This window comes from Mustela putorius, unplaced genomic scaffold, assembly GCF_011764305.1.
Source record: "Mustela putorius furo isolate JIRA1106 unplaced genomic scaffold, ASM1176430v1.1 tig00003942_pilon_pilon_pilon, whole genome shotgun sequence".
Lineage (NCBI taxonomy): Eukaryota > Metazoa > Chordata > Mammalia > Carnivora > Mustelidae > Mustela > Mustela putorius.
The window spans coordinates 7,556,805-7,579,436 of record NW_025422087.1 but is presented as its reverse complement, the minus strand read 5'-3'; the positions used below and the strand labels follow the sequence as shown (position 1 = coordinate 7,579,436).

Genomic DNA, 22,632 nt, shown 5'->3' with positions numbered 1-22,632 from the left:
AGCTAGAGACTCAGGCAACTTTTCCTCTTCCTGTGGAATACACAGGAATAGGAAACACTTCTAAGATAACTTAAGTATTTAGCCAAGGTGTGCTGGCAAGTCTGAAAAGCCATGGCACTGATGTAATTATGTAATGAGATTATTCTAAGAAAACTGCAGAATTTCTGACAAATGGAAGACATGTTATTCTAGTTCTATTTAAATAACTGAGTAAAGTACAAAATATACAAATTATAGTACTGATACTCCTGCTACTTTAATAATCTTAGGTACAGAATTGTTACGGTAACTTCTTACAAATGTGTTTGTGTGCTTCCAAAACTATATGTAGATATGGATGTGTTAATTTGATTAGAAAAGAACAAAATCAAAACACCAAAAACTTCAAATCTACATGTGATAATTTCTGTAGATATAATTTAAAGAAAAATAATGCCTGTTACTTTCCTATACAATTCAAAGAATAAAAGCAAAAATGTAAAAACTATTCTACAAAATAGTTACAAAAACTATTTTACAAAAATGTAAAAACTATTTACCTCCTGCTGAGGAGAGACATTAGGAAAAACTCTAGTGTGGAATGATGAGGCAACATGGTCAGTATGATGTGATTATTTAAAAATACATTCTCATCTCCAGATACTATAAAGTCTGTATTGGAAATAATCTACTTGCTATTCATTTATAAAGATTTGCCTAAGACCTGTAAAAATGTACAAATATTATCAGAGAGTTAATTGGGATATCAATCACCTAGGTAAGTTTATAAAAACTTAATCTTACCTAGTGTAATGAGAGTTAATATATGGGATTTTAAATATAGCTCTATGTATATTTGAAAATTTATGAACTTTTTTGCAAAATAATTTGAAACTGGTTTGAAACTTAATATTATTTACAACTTACACATTTTTTTTTGGTTGTGATGGTGATGGCGTTTTTGATGGTCTTCCTCGTCCTTTTTGTGGTGTGGATTGTGTGGATTCAACTGCACTACTTTCAGGAGATTCTGCTCTGCTTTGGAGAAGACCCAAATGTGCATAGCATCAAATTATGATTTATAATATAGTCACTAAATACATGCAGTTTAGAGTTGCATGTACTTACCTCTGTTGTGCTCTCCTTGATGTTCGGTGCTGTTTGCTCTTTGACTTCTGTTCTGTATTTCCACTTTGTCTTTCTTCTTCTTCCTCTTCTTCTTGTGCTGAAGGTCCAGATTTTTTTTTGGTTCCTTTTTTAGAAGTTTTCATTGTTGGCTCTTCTTTTGGTGTCCCTCCACCAAGAGGTTTAGGTGGTCGACCTCTTTTACCTTTCTTTGGTGGACTATTCTGTTCATCCTCATTTTCTAATATATCTTCTTTGAGCCTCTTTTCCTCAGGCCACTGCTGTTCATCTGATTCTGAAGCCGTGTGGCCTCTCTTCCGTCCACGCTGACTACCTTTAGGTTTCTGTTCCTGTACCAACTTAGTGAGGTCATCCATACCTAACTTCTCTTCTGAATCTGTGACAGGTGTTTTTTTCCGGCTTCTAGGTTTGTCCAATTCAGACTAGGAATAAAAATCACAATTTCAAACATAAAATTGCTAAGTATGCCCAATTTGAAAAATAAAACAAAAAACATGCTATTTTGGCATAAAAATGTGCTTAAATAAAATAAAATGTAGAGTTCTTAAGTACACATCAGAACCATAACTACTTGTATTTTAACTAAAAAAATTATCTAGGTAATACAATAATACAAAAATAATACAAAAAATTATCTAGGATACATTTTTATTTTTACTATGGTAGAGAGCCTCAAATGGAAACCTTTCAAGATCAGTATTTTATTAAATTATAAATTTTAATGAAGAGCTATTTATTTCATTAAAGAAATTTCTAAAATTTCTTGCATGAACAATGGATAACTAAAGTACAAAAGATCTGCTTTGATAGTCAGTTTAAATAATTCTAATTTCATTACACAGTGTATAAGACATAAACTATCAACTATGCTATATATCATGCTTAGACACCATAAAAGAACTATTTTTATTTTATAAATGGAGGTTGCAAGATAGAAAAGTTAAACATATTAATCACTTATTAAAAACTTCAATACGTTCTGAATCACTTCTGAAAGATACTGCTTCTTTCCATGTACAACTAATTAAAAATAAAACAATTTAAATTATTTAATTTGTAACTCAAGATAAAAGCCTAGTCTATAATCAGAGAATTTATACACTGGCCAGAAGATGGAAACTGAGGAAATTCTCCAAAGAAATCAAGAATAATATGACCCTTATACCTCTCCATACATATGTATGTATAATACCCATAAATTAATGTAAATTTTATTTCCAAAAAGTTTGTGCCAACTTACATTCAAAAAATCAGTGAAAAGAAAACAAAAATCATCTGATTAGTTTAATAGTCATTTTGTTTCCTGTCTGAAAACTCCCTAATTACATCATTGGTATTATGTTCTTTGCTCATTTGTACACTGGAGTCTTAGTATTTTAATCCACATTCTATTTTTTTGTGTATATTTAAATTTTAGTTCCTATTTGTTATGGACTGAATTGTGCCCACACAAAATTTACATGTTGAACCTATAAACCCTAATATTATGGTATTTCAAGAAGAGGTCTTTGGGAGATACTTCACTTGAGATGAGATCATCACTGTGAGTGGGGCCCTCAGAGAGACCTCTCTGTCTCTCTCCACCATGTGAGGACACGGTGAGAAGGTGGCCATCTGCAAACCAGGAAGAGAGCTCTCACCAGGAAGCAAATCGGCCAGCACTTTGATCTTGAATTCCCAACCTTCAAAATGGTAAGAAAATTAATTTGTTTAAGCCACCTAGTCTATGGTATTTTGTTATGGCAGCCTGAGCAAAAAGACATTATTGTATCTTAACAGGATTTGAGATGAAGTTCTAAACTATTTTTCCTATCGACCGCCCAAAGAATATTCCAATCATTTAAAAAACCACTGACTTTTAATGCCTCCTTTATTTTGTATTATGTTTTAAAAATTAATAATGTTTCTGAGCTATTGTAACAGCAGCATAATATTTTACTAATTATAAATAAATGCATTTGTGTCTGGCTGTGCATATTATTACTCTTTTGTATTTATTTATTCTTCCACATGTGCTTAAAATCATACTGGAATTTTATAATTACATATAGATTCATTTAGAAAGAACAGTCATCTTTTCTTATTCATTTTTCCCATTAAAGAACATGGTATGCCTTCTTTCTCTTCCAGTCTTGTATATTTCTCAACTTGGGTATCTCCACAGAGTTTCCCCCTACTTTCTTTTAACGAAGTTTAGATCAATGAATCTATCTATTTTTGTTGTTGTAGTGGTTATTGTGGTGTAGCAAATCTCCTTCCCCACAAGTGTATATAAAGAATATATATATATGTAATATATAACATATATAATATATATAAGAAAATTTTGATATAAAGAAAAATTACCATGCTAAATTCTTAGTTTTTCAATTGCTTCTCTTATTTTTCTAAGAATACAAAAATAAAAATGAATGTTTCTTCTTTTTCATTGTCATATCTTTGACTCCTCGTTCATGTCTTCCTGAATTTGTCAAATATTCTAGAACAATCTTAAATAACAGTGATGACAACATAGCTTGTTTTGCTGATTTTTAATAAAAATGCTTCAAGCATTTTGCCTTTATGAATACCTTAAGAGTAACTGAATCAATGACTACTGATTTAAACAGAAAAAACTTTCAATATATTAAGGAAGTACCCTGCTTGTATTAGTTTATTAAGAGTTCATATGTATCAAGAATGGATTTTTAATTGTATTTATGTCTTTTTTTTTTTAAGATTTTATTTATTTATTTGACAGAGAGAGATCACAAGCAGGCAGAGAGAGAGGAGGAAGCAGGCTCCCCGCTGAGCAGAGAGCCCAGGACCCTGGGATCATGACCTGAGTCGAAGGCAGCGGCTTAACTCACTGAGCCACCTAGGCGCCCCTATTTATGTCTTCTTGATATGACCTGAGATTATCTTGTTAGTATTCTTATATGGTATCCTTATTTGCTATATTATATTAAAAGATTTCTTAGCATTAAATTATCCTTACACTTCAGGAAAAAAAGACCTGTATATGACTGGTTTAATTTGTTAATGTTTATTTAGAGTTTTGTATATAAATTAAAAATTGATTATTGTTTTTCAGAGATGCATAGAGAAGGGAAATACTGAACTAAAACTAAATTTAAAATTATCACCTCCAATTTTAAATGTTACAATTCATTGATGTCCCAAAATGTGATAAGGTGGTTGAACTCTGGAAAAGGTTGGTGGTAAACAGGGTATTCAATGTCTGCTTTCTTGAGAACATTATAAAACAATCTAGTTTGCTAAAGCACTACCTTCTCGGTTTCCTCTTTATTTTGCACTGTATTGTGCTCGCTTCGGCAGCACATATACTAAAATATTTTGCACTGTATTGTCTTTTTTTTTTTTTTTAAAGATTTTATTTATTTATTTGACAGAGAGAGATCACAAGTAGGCAGAGAGGCAGGCAGAGAGAGAGAGGAGGAAGCAGGCTCCCCGCCGAGCAGAGAGCTCGATGTGGGACTCGATCCCAGGACCCTGAGATCATGACCCGAGCCGAAGGCAGCGGCTTAACCCACTGAGCCACCCAGGCACCCCATTGCACTGTATTGTCTTAAGAACAGAGGGAGTATAAAACTGAGGTTTGAAGCAGAAAACAGAGAAAATACATTCTTTGTAAAACTAAGTATTTGAATATAAATGTATATGGAGAATAATTCCTTTGTGGTGAAGTTTTAATGTCAAGGTGGTAGCACATGTAAAGACAGTACTTTTTCACTATAATCTACTGGTCTTTAAACTGAACTTCTGTCTTATGATATTTCAGTTGATATTTATTATTAAGGTTCTTGTAATAATTCTGAAAATGGATGCAATGTTACAAAAAAGGCAGCCAAAAGCCTCCATTATAATCATACAAATCAATCTCAAAAGCACAGAATTTCAAAACTTTTCCATGAAATATAGAGACTTTGTTCTTCAGTGCTCCAGAAGGTAGAGCTAGATATAGAATTTATAATATAACAAAATCCATCACAACCATGTTTCCCAAATTTTGGGGGGACGTGGGAATAAGGAAACAGGACAGTATCCGGGTATGGGTAGCCTAACTGATGATTCCAATAAATGAGAGAAATTATAAGCTCTCCACCTAAGGCATTTTCAAGCATGTGCTAACCAACTCTCATAAATGCTAATGAAGGAATCTGTGCATTAAGTGAGAAGTACGACTAGAAGACATAAATACCTTTTTCAATTCAAGGTTCTCTTCTATAAATCCAGATAACAGGATTCCTTTCTGGCTAAGCGATCAATTTTTAATTCTGCTTGGGCAAAATTTTTAAACAGCCAATAAAAATCAGAATTTACAGTATGAATAGTAAGGATTTAGTAAGAATCTCATAATTATAATTTTTCAAGTGGAAAGAAAAACAATCTGGCAAAACAAATTACTGGAGAAACTTGAAAACACCTGAAAATAACTTAAACGTTTTGGGATATGTAATGTTGGGCCAGTGGTAGACATGCAGGGCATTAGTATTTCAGTGAAAGCAAAAGTATTTTATTAATAGCCTTCCACTTCTCCTAACAGAGTAGATTCAAATGCATTAACTTTTACTTTATAATAATCATTAATCAAAAATATTAATCTTTATAATAATAAAACAGCAGCAACACCAATTAACATAGGCTAATTCATTTATTCTGATAAATCTTACCAGCTAAGTAGCCACACTTTACAGGTAAAGTAACTGATTCAGAGAGCCTCACTGATTATTCAAGAAATGTTAAAAGCTAACCTAGAAAGTCAAAATGTGTCCAATTATTAAAGCCAGCAGGTTGTATTGGAATACATAACTGTATTTTATATCTGCACTAAGTCTTTCTTTAAATGACATTTATAAATTGTTTCTGTCATACAAGTTATCATTGTTATTAAAATTTAAAAACTAAAGGCGGCCTTTATGAAGACTGTAGCATTTCACTACTAGAAGCTTGTCTAGTAATGAAAGGCTCAAGAAATCATCGAAAATGGAAGAACCTTTAAGGACCCTCATTCTACTTCCCTTCTGATACTAAGTCTAAACTTACTGTGTTTTAAAAACACCAACAAAACAACAACAAAAAAAAACCCCAAGCAGTTCTGAGTATGGGACTGGCATGTTTGATTTCAAAGATCTACAGATAAAGATCACTTATTAAAATGGCAAGAAATAAAAGAGATTCAATATCCTTAAACTATATGATGAGTATAACTGTAAACTCAAATTTGTGATTAAAACCATTAAAAGAAAATCAAGTGTCAAATTTGAGAACAGTGTTAACTGGTTTCATTGTAAAAATTATTATTTATACAGTAAAATTATTTTTTATTATTATTATAATTATCATAAAAACAAACCAAATATCTCACCCTTACAAGATCAGAGTCGTCTCTCTTGTCACTTTTTTTTCCTGGCAAAGGTGAGGACATTGTGTAATCTTCATTTTCACTGTGATCCATTTCAGAGCTATCAAGCCTTTTAATATAGACATTTATAATTATTGCAATGAAATAACCTTAAAAAATTTTTCTGTTCCCTAGTGTAGCTTTATAGCTTTATGAGGAAGTTTCATTCCTTTCAAAAAAATATCCATTTTATTATATCATATTTAGCAACAAACCAACAAGCAACAAATCACATTTAATTGAACATAATAGAGAAACTTTAAAAAAAAAAATCACAAATTTAGTTTTTTTCCTAAGTCTTTTTAAAACCTAAATTCTATTTTGGAGTGGGCATATAAATTAAAAAACTTTTCTTGTTAGCAAGTTGAATTGGCCTATATTACTACAATCTGCACCGTCCCTTATCTCTCCCATAGCCCCATTCCACTTTTTCTTCTCTGTACTTAATACCCTCTAATACAGTAAAGTTATTGTGTTTATTCTATCTTCCCCTGCTAGAGTGTAAGCATGGATCATTTTGTCAACTGTACTTAGCAATTTATACTAAGCACTTGTACCAGTGCCAGCCATAAAGCAGGCATTCAATAAATACTAAGTGAATTAATAGCACATGCTCTCATTTATTGGTATAAAGGCTGTCTTCTGTCCTGGGTGATCACAACCTTAAACTGGCTTTAAAAACCATTTAAACATTGTTAAATCCTAAATTTCAATCTCTGGCCCAGAAGTACCTTGAGCTCTAGACTCACATATCTAATTGTCCACTCACTTGAATTTCTAATAGGCATCTCACCTTTAACCAAAACAGTCATTTGCGCAGTCCTCTTTTCTCCATCTCCCCAGAACACACACACAAACACACACACAAACACACAGCCTGTTCTCCCTCAAATTTGGCTTCTACATCTCAGTAAATGGCATCACCACTAAATAAAGAAGCAAAACACCTACAGTATATCCTTAAATATTCCCTTTCCATAATTATTCACATCTGACCCATCAGCAAAACTATTTGGCTTTACCATCAAAATAAATCCTAAATTTGACTATTTACCATCTTCCTCCCTCTATCCCTTCCCTGAATTACTATTAGCTGACTCCTAACTGGCTTTTCTACCTTAAGTCTAGTTCCTCTATTCTCCACAACCAAGGCAATCTAATAAAGTACAAATCAGATCACTAGGCTCCACAGCAATATCTTAGCATAGAGGGAAGAGTCAAAGACAGTTCTGAGGCTCTTAGTCTAATTGATTGGGTGAATTAGATCATCTTTGATTATAACCAGGAATTCAAAAAGAAAAACCAGTAATTTAGGAAATGAGTTGGGGAAATGTTTTGGTAATGTCAAGTATGAGGCCATCCACTAGAAAACGTCCAAACAATATAGATGAAGGGTCATGTAGGTATCAGCCACTAATATATATTAATACAAGATCTAAAGCAAGAGCTATTTATGTAATTTTTGTTAAATTTCTACTATTTCATATATCACTTGACAATTTATTCATTACAAGGAAATTGATAAAACATTTTAGAATGTGTCCTTACTTTATTGATTGGTTAAAAATACAAAAGATAGCACAGTCTTTCCTAAAAACTAAGCAAAATCAATAAACAGTGACAGTTAAGCCCCTGTACAAGGTTCTGTGGCTAACCATGTACGAAGCATTATACTGAAATTAGTGAAAGTGTGAATTATTTTCCCTTTTCTTTCTTAAAAAGAAAAATTTGTAGAGCATGATTTGAAAGTACAATTTTAAAACAACTTTTTGAACAAAAAAGTTTATACATGTAACAGGAAAAAGAAATTCAAACCAAAGAATATATAAAATAATCTCCCTTCTACACTTGATTACCATAAGACATTGTGTAGTCTTCCATAAACTTTCTATACAATAAAAAGCCAGTATGATTACAAATCCTTTCTAAAAACTTGAAAATACTATAACACTGTTCTATTCTTTGCCTTTTTTACTCAATAATGTATTGTGGAAATAATTCATATTAGCTCATACTTCATCATTTTTAATGGTTATGTATTCCATTGCACAGATGTACCAAAATATAACAGTTTCATGACTGCTAGACATTTAGCTTATGTCTACCAACACATAACTACCAGCAAGCTAAAATATGAAAGGCTAATAAGATGCAATGCCTATCTAAAATAAGAGAGCAAATAAGTAAGAACTTGTAAATAGCTACCAATGTTAAATGGGAATGTTCAGGTATGCAATGATTTCCATGCACTGACATTAAATGTTTTGGGTTACATCATTTTAGATCTCAGTGCCTTGTTGGAATCCTTAAATGTAAAGTATGATATTTCTTAGGCACTTACCTCCCTTTTATTCTTCCAGGAGAGCTTGGATTTGAGCTGCTGCTTGCATTGCTTACAGTTTCCATTCGAGATGACTTTGTCTGAGATTGCTTGCCTGCTGATGAAAGTGGCTTATTAACAGCTCCTAGAACATTGGTTGTTTTAGGCTGAAATGAAAAATGCATATCTCTATTTGATTAAAGCCAAAAGAAATTTACATGTAAAGAACCATAAAAAAATCTGTCAAAGTGTTTACATACAAATCACACACACAAATATGCCTATCCTTAAGCAATATAAAGATTATGAATGATCACTTGAATGAGTGAAAAACTCTATAGATGGCATAATATTTAATGCCATCTTAGCTATCCAGAGGAAAAGTCTTACATAGAAACTGAGGACAAATAAAATATGCAGTCAACAAAAAAAGATAATCAGACTATTCCTTTGGAAGGACCTAAGAAGATGTTTTTAACTCTTAAGACTCTTATCATGTTATTATAGGGTAAAATATTTAAGGATCAAGGTCTCCAGGGCTTTCTTATAAGCTACAAAATAAATTCATGTATCTCAGCTTGCATCTATACAGTAAATATAATTATTCCTAATTAGTAAATGGAAGATATCTAATAGTTATATTTACTATCATAAGATATATCAATTTTCAATGAAATCTAAAATAACATAGTTACGCCAATAATACTAAAATAAACTGCCACATAAAAATTAGAATGATTCTCAGCACATACTTTTCCAGGAGTGAAAAACGATTTCATTTCTGGAGGCAGGTAATTTTTGGTGTTACTGAAATTCTACAAGCAAGGGAAAAAGTTGCAGTTAGTGAATACTGAATCACTATACACGAGGTGTTTTGAAGCCAACAAAGCATACAACAGCTTCTGTTTCACAGTGCATAATACATATTTAAATAACCAGTTCATACACAAAATTTCAGTCACTAATTTTAAATGCTGTAATAAGGAGCACCTAGGTGACTCAGTTGGTTAAGCACCTGACTCTTGATTTCAGCTCAATCATGATCTCAGGGTCACGAGATCGAGCCTTGTGTCAGGCTCTACTCTGGACATGGAGCCTGCTTAAGATTCTCTCTCTCCCCCTCTGTCCCTCCCCTCCCCTAAAAATAAATAAATAAATACTGTGATAAATTTAAACTAATCTCATACCAACTCCAATATTAACAAAAACACATTTAACATCTAACATGTTAGAGCTCTGTTGGCGCATCAGAAAACACATGATTCTGTAACAATACTCTCCAGAGAGACCACATTTACTCCTGTTGTTAATCACAACAAGGGGAGTGGTTAAAAGCAGACAGTCCCTTTTAGCTACTGGGCGAGCATACATACAAGGCTGTTATAAATCTCTATACATTGGTTAGACTTTAATTAGTATTGTACTAAAAGCCAAAATCAGTAGTGGTAGTTTCCAGACTCAGTCACCAGGCTTAGGTGCATTATGAATCTCTAAAAACAATTCTGGAAAGCACCTATTATATCACATGCAATACCTGAGGTTTGTAAAAGTGGTTTAGGAACATTTTTGTAAACATTCCTTGGGTCTTGAACCTGTTCCAGTACTGTTCTCTGCTTGTTTCTTCATACCAGTTATGAATCTCAATCAAGGCTTATAACTTCAGACTGTGACCCTGTCAGCATTCTCCTTCCCATTTTGGATCAATGGCCAATAACAAGAGAGCTACATGCTTTGATCACATTTTTGCCTGAATTCACACACTAGCATAAAATTCTGAACACAAACTCTAGATCATCTTAACTAATCTCTGAACCTTATTTGTGTCCTCTAGTTTGACCCATATTCTTGTCTTGAACCACATTAGGAAGATTCATAGTGACTATTTCCAAGACATTAGTAGAACGCCAGCTCTTGATAACGATCCTTCCTAATCTTCCCACAACCTAATGCTGAGAATACATTTTATTTCAATCTAGAAAACAAAATCTACAACAACTACCTTGTCAGGTTGGGTGAAAAAACGAGCTGGTAGTACTGGGTCTTTAGGAGATTCCAAACTGTATGTGGTGCTTTTTGACATGATGATATTCATGGCAACATCACACACAGTGTACAGTTTCTGCAATGGTATTAAAAAAAAATTAGATTCTTAAGGTAGCATCCTCGATTCTGTGAATTAGGAGTAATTCCAGAACATGCATTCAGTACAGGCATACCTCAGAGATACTGCAGATTCAGCTCTAAAGCACAATAAAGTAAATGTTGTAATTAAGTCAAATGAATTTTTTGGCTTCCCAGTGCATGTAAAAGTTATGTTTACACTATACTATAGTCTACTGAGTGTGTAACATTATATCTAAATATAATAGACAATTATAGTATAAGTAATCAAAAAATATTTTATTGCAGGGGTGCCTGGGTGACTCAGATCAACTCTTGATCTAAGCTCAGGTCTTAATCTTAGGGTTGTGAGTACAAGCACTGTACAGGGCTCTGTGCTGGGCATGGAGCCTGCACAGATAGATAGATAGATGGAGGTTTTTAGAAAACTTTACTGCTGAAAATGCTAACCATCATCTGAGCTTTCAGTGACTTGCGATCTTTTTGCTAGTACAGAGTCCTGCCTCAGTGCTGATGGCTGCTGTTGATCAGAGCGGTGGTTGCTGAACTGTGGCAATTTCTTGGAACAAGACAATAATGAAGTTTGCTGACTCTTCCTTTCGTGAATAATTTCTCGGTAGCATGTGCTACTGTTTGATAGCACTTTACCCACAGAAGAACTTTCAAAATTAGTCAATCCTCTCAAACCTTACTGGGCTTTATCAACTAAATTTGTGTAACACACTAAATCCTTTGTTGTCCTTTCAACAATCTTCACAGCATCTTCACCTTCATCTCAGGAAACCACTTTCTTTGCTCATCCCTCACAAGCAACTCCTAATTCATTAAAGTTCTATCATGAAATTGCAACAATTCAGTCAAATCTCTAGGTTCCACTTCTAAGTTCTCTTGCTATTTCTACCATATCTGCAGTTACTGCAGCCATGGAAGTCTTGAACCCCTCAAGGACATTTAGGAGGGTTGGAATCAACTTCTTTCAAACTCCACTCCATGCTGGTAATTTAAATCCTTCCCATTAATCACAAATGTTCTTAATGGATGTAGAATGGAAAATCTTTTCCAGGTTTTCAATTGACTTTTCCCAGACCTATCAGAAGAACCACAATCTATGGCAGCTATACCCTTATAAAAGGAAGATTTGAAAGTAGAAATTATTCCTAGATCCATGGGTTGCAGAATGGATGCTGTGTTAGCAGGCATGAAAACGGCATTCGTCTCATTATACGTCTCTGTCAGAGCTTTTTGGATGAACTGGTGCATTATCAGCAATGAGTAACATTTTGAAAGGAATCTTTCTTAGCAGATCTCAACTATGGGCTTAACATATTGAGTAAACCATATTGTAAACAGATGTGCTGTTATTCAGGCTTTGTTTTTCTATGTGTAGAGCACTCAGAGTGTATCCAGCATAATTCATAAGAGCCCTAGGACTGTCAGAATGGTACAAGAGCACTGGCTTCAGCTTCAAGTCGCCAGTTGCATTAGCCCCTAACAAGAGAGTCAGCCTGTCCTTTGAAGCCACGCACGGACTTCTCCTCTCTAGCTATGAAAGTCCTTGATGACATCTTCCAACAGAAGGCTGTTTTATTTACATTGAAAAACCATTGTTTAGTGTAATCACCTTCATTAACCACCTTAGCTAGATCTACTGGGTAACTTGCGGCAGCTTTTCCACCAGCACTTGCTGCTTCAGCTTGTACTTTCTGTTATGGAGCTGGCTTCTTTCCCTCAAACTTAAGTTAGCTTCTGCTTTCTTCTGCAGCTTCCTCACCTCTCTGAGCCCTCACAGTATTACAGAGAGTTAGGGCGTTGCTCTGGATTAGGCTGTGGTTTAAGGGAATGTTGTCACTACTCTGATCTTCTATTCAGGCCAAACTTTCTCTGTGTCAGCAATAAGGCTGTTTTGCTTTCTTAACATTTGTGTTTTCACTGGAGTAGCACTTTTAATTTCCTTCAAAACCTTTTCCTTTGCATGCACAACTTGGCTAACTATTTGGCAAGAGACCTAACTTTCAGTCTATCTCAGTTTCTACATGACTTCCTCAACAAATTTCATCATTTCTAGCTTTTGATTTAAAGTAAGAGACACGTGACTCTTCCTTTCACTTAAACACTTAGAGGCCACTGTAGGGTTATTAATTGGTCTAATTTCCATATTATTGTGAACAGGGGCTCCTGAGAAGAGGGAGAGAGATGGGGGAACAGCTGCTGGATAGTGTAGCCAGAACACACATAACATCTGTCATTTCAGTTTGCCATCTTAGGTGGGTGCAGGTGTGGCACCCCAAAACATTTACAATAGTTGACATTCAAGATCACTGATCTCAGTTTACATAACATAGACGGTAACAATGATAAAGTTTGAAGTACTACAGGAATTACCAAAATATGACACAGAGACATGAAATAAGCAAATGCTGTTGGAAAATGGTACCACGAGACTTGCTCAGTGCAGGATTGCCACAAACCTTCAACTTGTAAAAACAACACAATTATCTGCAAAGCACATTAATTTAAGTTTTCAGTGTAATAGTATACCTTAAACTATTATTTTCATTATTTCCTAGTAACAGCATTACTACTAATTCCACATTAGTGATTCTAGATCATTAATTCAAATTATTAATAGAAATACTAATTATTAAATACTAATAAAAAGACTGATAATGTCTATACATACTACAGAAGTAGCATATCCACACTCGAATGCTTAAATCAACACGGAATCACAATTATTTAAAAAGAATTACATACTTCATTCATTTTTGCATCATCTGGTCCTTGGGCATCTTTTGTTTGTTTAATATTTTCTACCATCTTTCTGATAAATGCATGACTGTTATTTTCGTTTTTAGCCATTAGTATTTCTAGAACGAACCAAAGACATCTAAAAAAAAAAAAAAAAGGAGGGGGGAGAAAAAGAAATGAAGTGGAAAAAACTGGCTGTTTAATATGATACAATAATTCTAAATAAAAATATAATAAACTCCATAAATAGAAAAAAATAAAAAGGAAAAACTAGCTATAAATCAACAGTATGTCATGCATACATATCATAACTTACCAGCAATGTAGGTGTGAATTCATAAGACCCCCTTCCCAAAATTTCACTAATGTTCCCAAGGAGGCAGGTTAAAAAAGAACTTAAATGGTGGAGAGAAAAAAGTGTTCCTAACTCCTAGCAAGACAGGGAGGGAAGAATGCCTAAAGTAATAATTGGGCCAGGGATAAAGTGAAGCCTCAATACTCAAGACTGACTGCAATCCTGATTGAAGTTTTCAAGAAAATATTAACTACTCAACTTAGTAGTTAAAAGTCTTGCTAATAAGAGAAGAAAAAGTCATCGCTGGCATATACTGTCTTTGGTTAGAAAGGGAAAAATTACAAGCTTACATTATAAAAATTACATTACAAAAATTACAAAGCTTACATTAATTACGTACGACCCTATTCCAGAACAAACTGAAGGTGATTTATCACTTTACAGACAGAATGGGACAGGGTTTTGGCACAGAGGAGTAAAGTAAAGGGGGAAGAGAGAAATATGAAACAAGGTATCATTCTAGAAGGGGAAAAATAACCTTAGAGATCTCAGGTATAGGATAAGTTCTCCTGGAGTGGCTCTCTGACAGAATGGGGTGATTACTCATGACTGTACTGGGGCAATTTAAAAATAAACCAAATGTTTAGTAAATTCCGAAGAATATTAAATGTATTTCAAAAACCAAAGTTCTCTGAGAAAGCAGATTAGAAGATTTCATCAGTCACAATCACTTTAACGCAGAACTCATTTTGGGAGAATTGCTTGTTTTTAAAAAAAAAAAAAAAAAAACTGTGGCTAAAAGGAGGTAATGGCTTTTCCTTTGCCATGAGAAAGTTATCTGTAATCTGATTTTATCCTCTCGAGGCACCTCAATATTTAACTATAAAATATTTCTATGAACTAAGAAACCACCAGTTATTTTAATACGAAGCTAAAGTTCATTTATTTATAATAAGTTCATTTATTCAAAATCACAAAGGTGATTATTATTATTATTATAGCCGAAGAGGACTGGAGCCTCAAACTTAAAGAACTTTACTAGTGTTATAAAGACTTGTCTAATACCAATATATTTCCCTGTTCCACACACCCAGGCATAGATGGTTTTTTGGCCTCTCAACAATAATTGAAATAATTACAAGTGTCATAAACTTGAACTAGAGAATCACCAATGGAGTAGTAAGTGGGGTAGTTCCCTTGTTACCAGCTTAGCCCATTATTAAAGGTAGACAGTTACTGCAAAGAAAAAGTGCTATGTGAATAAAGCTCACATGAAAATCTAGAGTTGCAGAAGAAAGTAGGAAAAGACAAGAACTAGAACAGAAGTTTTTAATGGACTGCATCAACAGAAAAGACATGCCAGAATGGTAGAGAAATAGAACAGTAATACAGTAATTATGCTAACTTAAGTTTTGGGAAATCACATAGGAAATGAAATATGAAGGGATGGTATGAAAAAAAAAAAAAAACAAGAGAACAAATAAGGGAAAGAACCTAAATTTCTAAGAAATTAAATAAATCTAATAAACTAATTATAACGGGGATTCCATTATTAGCAGCAAAGAGAAAAACCTTTCAGAAAACATGAAAATGGGATGAATAAAGTCTTACTCTTTAACATCTTTAAGTTGTTCAATATCCTGTACTTTGACATAATCTGGGTCATGTGCCAAAAGATGAATTGTATATGGGACAACATATTCTGGTAGAAGAGACAGTAATTTTTCTGGAAAAAATAAATAAATAAATAAATAAAAACATTCAGGTTGTTAGAAAACCAAATCTTATTCTTTCTGTCTCTGACTCTGATACCATTATTTCCTGCATCCCAAGAGTTTACCATGTGGCTAGTAAAATAATATACTGAAATGTCCAGTGTGGAGGAATATCATAAACAGTTTATTTATTCATCCACCACGTCCAATACTGAAAGGCCTACTAAATGCACCATTTGTTAATGCTATTAAGACAAGTATTTTCATTTTCAAATGCACACGGTAAAAAGTGATCAGAAAAAACTATCCATGACTAAGAAATTAAGAAACATAAGATCCACTTTTCTTGTTATTATGAGCAACCGTATGTTTAACACTCCCTTGTTAAGCTGCTAAGCAAAAATATGACACATCTTTCAATGGCACAAAAAATAGAGGATTGATACCATTTGATAATAACATGGATGAGATGCTATTTGATAATAACACAGATAGGATAAAGTGAGCAGGTTAAAAACAGGCACACAAGCACCTGATATTAACATCAGCTCCGGGTGAGAATGATGAAAAATGAAAGACCGTACGTTTTTAATCTCAAAGATAGTATTTAGACAATCTTTATAGATATATCTGTATTTTACTGTTTTATTTAAAGTATGTCAGTGCTTATTTTCCTTAGCCATTTAGTCAGTTATATAGACAGTATGAGTTGATATTTAAATATCTATACATTTATATTTTAAAAATAACCTTTTTAAAAGGAAAGCAAGTTACTGAAAAATAGTAATACTTTATATTTAACAACTACTGATTAGACAAGAATAAATAACAGTAACATCAGTTTGTGTTCTTTAATACTGGGACTGGCTAGAAAGGTGTACTTTTCATTTTCATATATGCTTACCACTAACAGCTGCATGTTGCTTCAGATACTCGCGTCTCACATTTATATTTTTTACCAGACATTGCCTAGCATGAGCTCTTCTCTCTTTTACAGGATCTTTTGCACAAAGTGCACAGATTGCCATATACTCAAGTGGAAGCCTTAATCGGGAAAGGCCTTTGTGAAGTTTCTGAGCAAACACTTGTCTTACTTGATAGCATTCATCCTGTAAAGACATAATTATTCCACAGATTATTCACATAGCAGCAAAAAGTAGAACCCCAAATACAAAATTTGAAGGGGAAAGGAGACTAAGTATATTCACAACATTGCTTCTGCTCACAAGACTGAGATGTTGTGATATAATTTCAAGGCTAGAATGTTCCAATTAAAAGCTTTTATTCATTACTAACTGTGAAATTAATTTTAGTCTGCATCTTCCGTAAATTCACTTTGGGTGGCCTTTTCTAGCAAAAATTAACCACAAAACTACTGATGGTATCTTGCAAATTATTCAGTTATTTTGTGTTCTGCATTGTATTATCAATACTTAATTATATTTTCTGTTTTCCTAAGAGGTTACGTTCTTGAGGGCAATAGCCATGACTCACTCATCTCTGTATTTACAGAACCTAGAACATACAGCACATAGCTCATGAATTGCATTCAAATTCTAAAATACTCAGCTAAATATTAAATAATATTAAGATTCATATTATTTTTATTTCTCCAGGTTTACTTTCTATTCAAATATATGACAAACGCCTCTGAGAAACAACACTACCTCTAAAAAGTTCAACTCAAGTAGGAGAAATAAAGCACAGGTACATAAATAAAGAAAACACAAGGCATGCATGTATGAAAGGACTTCAGATAAAAATCTGTGAGGAACAAAAATGAGACCAGTTCTAAGAATCTGAGCAAGTTTTATGGAGAAGGTTGAGATTAAGCCATGATTCACAAAAAGAGTCAGATTGGATGTGTAGAAAGATAGCAAAATACAGGCACAAAAAAGAACAAAATTATTCAGCTTCACGGACATGAAGAGTAGGTCAAGGTAGTGAGTTAAAAAAGATTTTTACCCTAAAGATACAAATGTAGTGATCCAAAGGGACACTTGCACCCAAATGTTCATAGCAGCAATGTCCACAACAGCCAAACTATGGAAAGAGCCTAGATGTCCACCAACAGATGAATGGATAAAGAAGATGTGGTCCATATATACACACAATGGAATATTACACAGCCATCAAAAAACCCCCCGAAATCTTGCCATTTGCAATGACGTGGATGGAACTAGAGGGTATTATGCTAAGTGAAGTCAGTCAATCTGAGAAAGACAATTATCATATAATCTCACTGATATGTGGAATTTGAGAAACAAGAAAGAAGATCAGAGGAGAAGGGAGGAAAAAGTGAAACAACATAAAACCAGAGAGGGAGATAAACCATAAGAGACTCTTAATCTCAGGAAACAAACTGAGGGTTGCTGGAGCGGGGTGGGGGTGGTGGTGGTAGGGATAGGGTGGCTGGGTGATGGACATTGGGGAGGGTATGTGTTGTGGTGCTGTGAATTGTGGAAGACTGATGAATCACAGACCTGTACCCCTGAAAAATAATACCTTATATATTAATTAAAAATTTTTAATGTATATTTGGGTCTACAAATTAGAAGGGCTTGAATGGCCAAGTTGTAAAATATATGCAATTTTTTTTTTTTTACAAGTATTAGGTCCTAAATATTTTTGAGTGGGGGAATAATATGATTGGAACTATGATAGAAAAATTTTACTCACAGTGGAAAAGAAAAGTCTCACAATAGTCTAGGTCAGAGCTAATGATGATTATGGTGGTTAAGAATAGTTAAGAAGGGCACCTAGGTGGCTCAGTGGGTTAAAGCCTCTGCCTTCCGCTCAGGTCATGAGGCTCTCTGCTCGGCGGTGAGCCTGCTTCCTCCTCTCTCTGCCTACTTGTGATCTCTGTCAAATAAATTAATAAAATCTTAAAAAAAAGAAAAGAATAGTTATGAAGTTATGAATGAAAAGATACAGTAAATATAGGACAGATTAACCACACTTTTGCAACAAGGTGCAAGGACAAGCAAATAGTTAAACATAACTCATGCTTTTCAATCTAAGAATGCCATTTGGATTTATTTAATGCTTAACGAGGCTCTACATCTCAATAAAGAATAGATTTGGGAAAGATTATGAATTTAGTCTTCACATTGACAGAACATGAAAGTTTGAAATTTCTGTTTAACCTCAAATGTGGGACCAGACTCTGACTTGAAAAAAGTTAATGTTGCTAATATGGGAGTCACCTACATAGAAAATGAGATAGCCAAAAAAGAATGTGTAAATGGAAAATTTAGTCACGGGCAGATCCACATAGAAAACATACTTTGATAGGGGCTTCTGGGTGGCTCAGTTGATTGGGTGTTTGCCTTCAGCTCAGCCTCAGGTCATGCTCTTGGGGTCCTGGGATCAAGCCCCATGCCAGGATGTTCCCTGCTCAGTGGGGTGCCTACTCCTCCCTCTGCCCCTCCCCTCCAATCATGCTCTCAGGCTCACTCTCACTAAAATAAATAAAATCTTTTTAAAACGAAAGAAAACTTACACTTAAAGGAAAGGATAATAACCCAAAATGAAGTCAGAGAATTTTGACAAAAATCAGGAAATAGAAACCAAGAAGAATTTCAAGAATAAAGGAGCAATGAACTCTGTCAAATAGTGCAAGAACATGCATAATGAAGACGAAGACCATGGGATTTGAGGCTTTTTAACAAAGCCTTTTTGAAAAACAAAGGAGGGGCGCCTGGGTGGCTCAGTGGGTTAGGCCGCTGCCTTCGGCTCAGGTCATGATCTCAGAGTCCTGGGATGGAGTCCCGCAACGGGCTCTCTGCTCAGCAGGGAGCCTGCTTCCTCCTCTTCTCTCTCTGCCTGCCTCTCTGCCTACTTGTAATCTCTCTCTGTCAAATAAATAAATAAAATCTTTAAAAAAAAAAAAAGAAAAGAAAAACAAGAAAGGAAAAGCCAAAAGAATAATTATTGAGGAGTGAGAGATAAGAGGGTAAGAGAGACAAAGATATGGATTACTCTCTGAGGTCTGAAGGTTTTAAAAAAAGAGATAGGGGCACCTGGGTGACTCAGTTGTTAAACAGCTGCCTTCGGCTCGGGTCATGATCCCACGGTCCTGGGATTGAGCCCCCCTTTGGGCTCCCTGCGTGGTGGGCATTCTGCTTCTACCTCTCCCACCCACCCCTGCTTGTGTTCCCCCTCTTGCTGTGTCTTTCTCTGTCAAATAAATAAATTAAATATTTTAAAAACTAATAATAAAATAATAAAAAGAAAAAGAAGAGATAGGCAAGTGGTTTATAAGAACAACAGAATTAGGGGAAGGTTTTGTTCAGAAAAGGGTAACTGCATGTCTGAAAGTTTTAAGAATATGCTAATAACTAACTTTTAACCACTAACATATGTTCCACTGTCAACAGAATTCAAAAAAAAATCTTAAAACTTAGGGAATTTGAACTTCCTCCTTGGGAATTTGGTGACTGAGGTAGTAATATATAATATGTATTATGTTAGAAAATCTCTAGAAGTTCGTAAGTGTGGATGCTTTTCACAGAGGACATTTATAATTTGTACATACTTCTTATACACAGTAAGTTTCAGACAAAGCCCATTTCTTTCACATACTTCCACACTTCAATAAAAATTTCCACTTCAATACTGGTAGCACCAATACCCTTAGAAATACCAGACCAAGAACATGACAAATCAACAGACTGCATGAATCACCAATTTAAAAAAACAAGAATTACAAAGGTTGTTTACTTCTAAGAAATCTAATATAAGCTTTTTAAACAATTTTCACTCTCTCGCAAAATAAGATTATCCCTAAAATTAAAAATGAGGAAAATTAAACCAGGAAATTATGGACTCACCAAAATCTCATTTTCAAATGGCTTAGTTTAATACACAACACTAATACTAAAATAAATTATAAACAAGATTTGGAAGAGCTATTTTAAAGACTAAAGCACCAAAAACTGACAAAATGATTAAAAAAACAAATGATCATTTATGTCAAGGGGTTACACATAAGCACTAATTTTTAAATAAACAGAAGGAAGTGTGAAGAGAAAATTAAAATTATCCCTGAAGTAAGTACCAAATTCTTATACATAAGACTACTTGGAAAAGACAGGAAAATTCAGTGTAAAATGACCAAATAATGAATTAAAAACTCACACTGAAATATATTTATTATTATGGAAGTCCTTTTTAATTTTCTTAATGATGCTAAAAACTTCCAAAGGGATACAATTCAAATATTATATTACTCTAAAAAAAAAAATCTGTAAGACAGGAATATCAATCCATGCATATCACTGTTAATAATCTGAAAATTTAACTGGCTTGAATTATAAGAAATGCTTCTGACCTAAAATTAAATTATAAAACTTTATAATCTATACCAAGCTTTATAAATCTATACCATATCTTTATATAACTTTTTTTTCTTCCATTTAAGAACTACATACATTCAAAGTCTCTTTATTAACAAATATTCTAAATCTGTGAATTTGCCTACTCACTAAAATTTATTTTCAGGGTTACTGGTGAGTAAATGAGTACAGCAACAAACATACTGAATCGTCTGACCAATATCCCAGCTGAAGCTGAACAAAGCAAAGTTTTGCCTGTTATGTCAGCGCTCGTATTAGAAACAAGTGCCCTTTTGACAGTCTATTTAGTGCCACATTTTTTTGTGTTTTGTGCATTTGTTGGTGATTTTGTTGTTTAAAAGAGCTCCCAAGCATAGCACTGTTCAGTGTTCCTAAAAGCAAGAAGGTTGTGATATGCCTTAGGAAGAAAATACGTTAGTAAAGCTTCATTCAGGCATGAAATACAGCTCTGTTGGTCATGAGTTCAATGTTAATGACATGACTATAATATTAAATAATTTGTCTTTAAATTATATGCTGATAGACTGACAAAAATGTTGTGACCAGAGGCTAGGAGAAACCACCCCTGTATTTTCCTTATAAACAATGGTTCAGTATTTGCTTATTCAGTGATTGGGGTGATTCTGCAGAAGAGAACTACAAACAACAAGAATCAAATGTACTATGTTAGCAATCCAAAACTTAAACCACAGTTTTAGAACTCTGAAACATTACTCATGAATATACTTTCCAAAAGGAGACAATTCAAAACTTTTCTCTCTACCATCATAGTGGATTTTTCCTTCCTAAAAGTCAAAGATATAAAGTCACATTCTATATGGCCATCCTCCTTACATTGATAGCTAATGCGCAGAGCTGATACTGTTCTAATGTGATGATTTCATGATAACAAGGTTCTTGTGCCAGTTTCACAATAGCACTCCCAGCAGCAAGTCTCAGACGTGACATATCTGGTTTACTAAAAAATAAGCAAGAAAGAAAGAAAGTTAGATTTCTAAATGTCTGCACAAAAAAAAGGATCAAAGACAATTTAGTGATAATGAATATCCTATTATGTTTACTTAACTTTGACAGATGGTGTCTAATACTACAAAACTCTTCTCTTGAACATAGTCTATACTAAAGTCATTTTATTCCTTCATCCTAAACAAAACAGCTTGTAGCCAAGCTTAGAACAAATCTATTTGTATGTTTAGTTGCTGGGTCTAAAATCTTTCAGTATGGATTTTTTGGGATATGTGTTTACTTACAGATTAGGTACAAAAATGTCCTAAGGTGTTAATCAAGTCAACTAAAACCAATGTTCTAAAAAAAGAAGATTGAAAGAAGGCATAGTGGAAAACATCACAAGTTTTAGTTCAAATTCAACTTTCCAAATATTTCCAAGAAGCTTCTTTTAAATTTAAGAAAACTTCTGCTTAATGGGACACACCTCAAAAATTAGTAAACTCTTAACTAATAAGAACATCTAAGCAATCCTTCCTTATATAGTGATATATTAGACAAATCCTGAAAAGGATGGAAAGTTGTAACTTCTTAACTAGGAC

The 22,632-nt window shown here is 33.8% G+C and overlaps 1 protein-coding gene across 8 annotated transcripts in view; it reads right to left on the bottom strand.

The window, feature by feature from the left end:
* Positions 1-22,632, bottom strand: part of PDS5B (PDS5 cohesin associated factor B) — a 205,320-nt gene that overhangs the window by 6,861 nt on the left and 175,827 nt on the right. For 4 of the 8 annotated variants that reach the window (XM_004770808.3, XM_013044910.2, XM_045069726.1 and 1 more), the window contains exons 24-33: positions 21,920-22,043; positions 16,633-16,837; positions 15,625-15,739; positions 13,725-13,857; positions 10,849-10,968; positions 9,602-9,664; positions 8,871-9,016; positions 6,494-6,599; positions 1,108-1,547; positions 907-1,017 (exon numbers count right to left, since the gene is read on the bottom strand). In XM_004770808.3, the coding sequence (XP_004770865.1) occupies positions 907-1,017; positions 1,108-1,547; positions 6,494-6,599; positions 8,871-9,016; positions 9,602-9,664; positions 10,849-10,968; positions 13,725-13,857; positions 15,625-15,739; positions 16,633-16,837; positions 21,920-22,043 (1,563 nt within the window). The remainder of the gene's footprint in view (positions 1-906; positions 1,018-1,107; positions 1,548-6,493; positions 6,600-8,870; positions 9,017-9,601; positions 9,665-10,848; positions 10,969-13,724; positions 13,858-15,624; positions 15,740-16,632; positions 16,838-21,919; positions 22,044-22,632) is intronic. The other 4 variants (XM_004770805.3, XM_004770806.3, XM_004770804.3 and 1 more) reach the window with 4 other exon arrangements.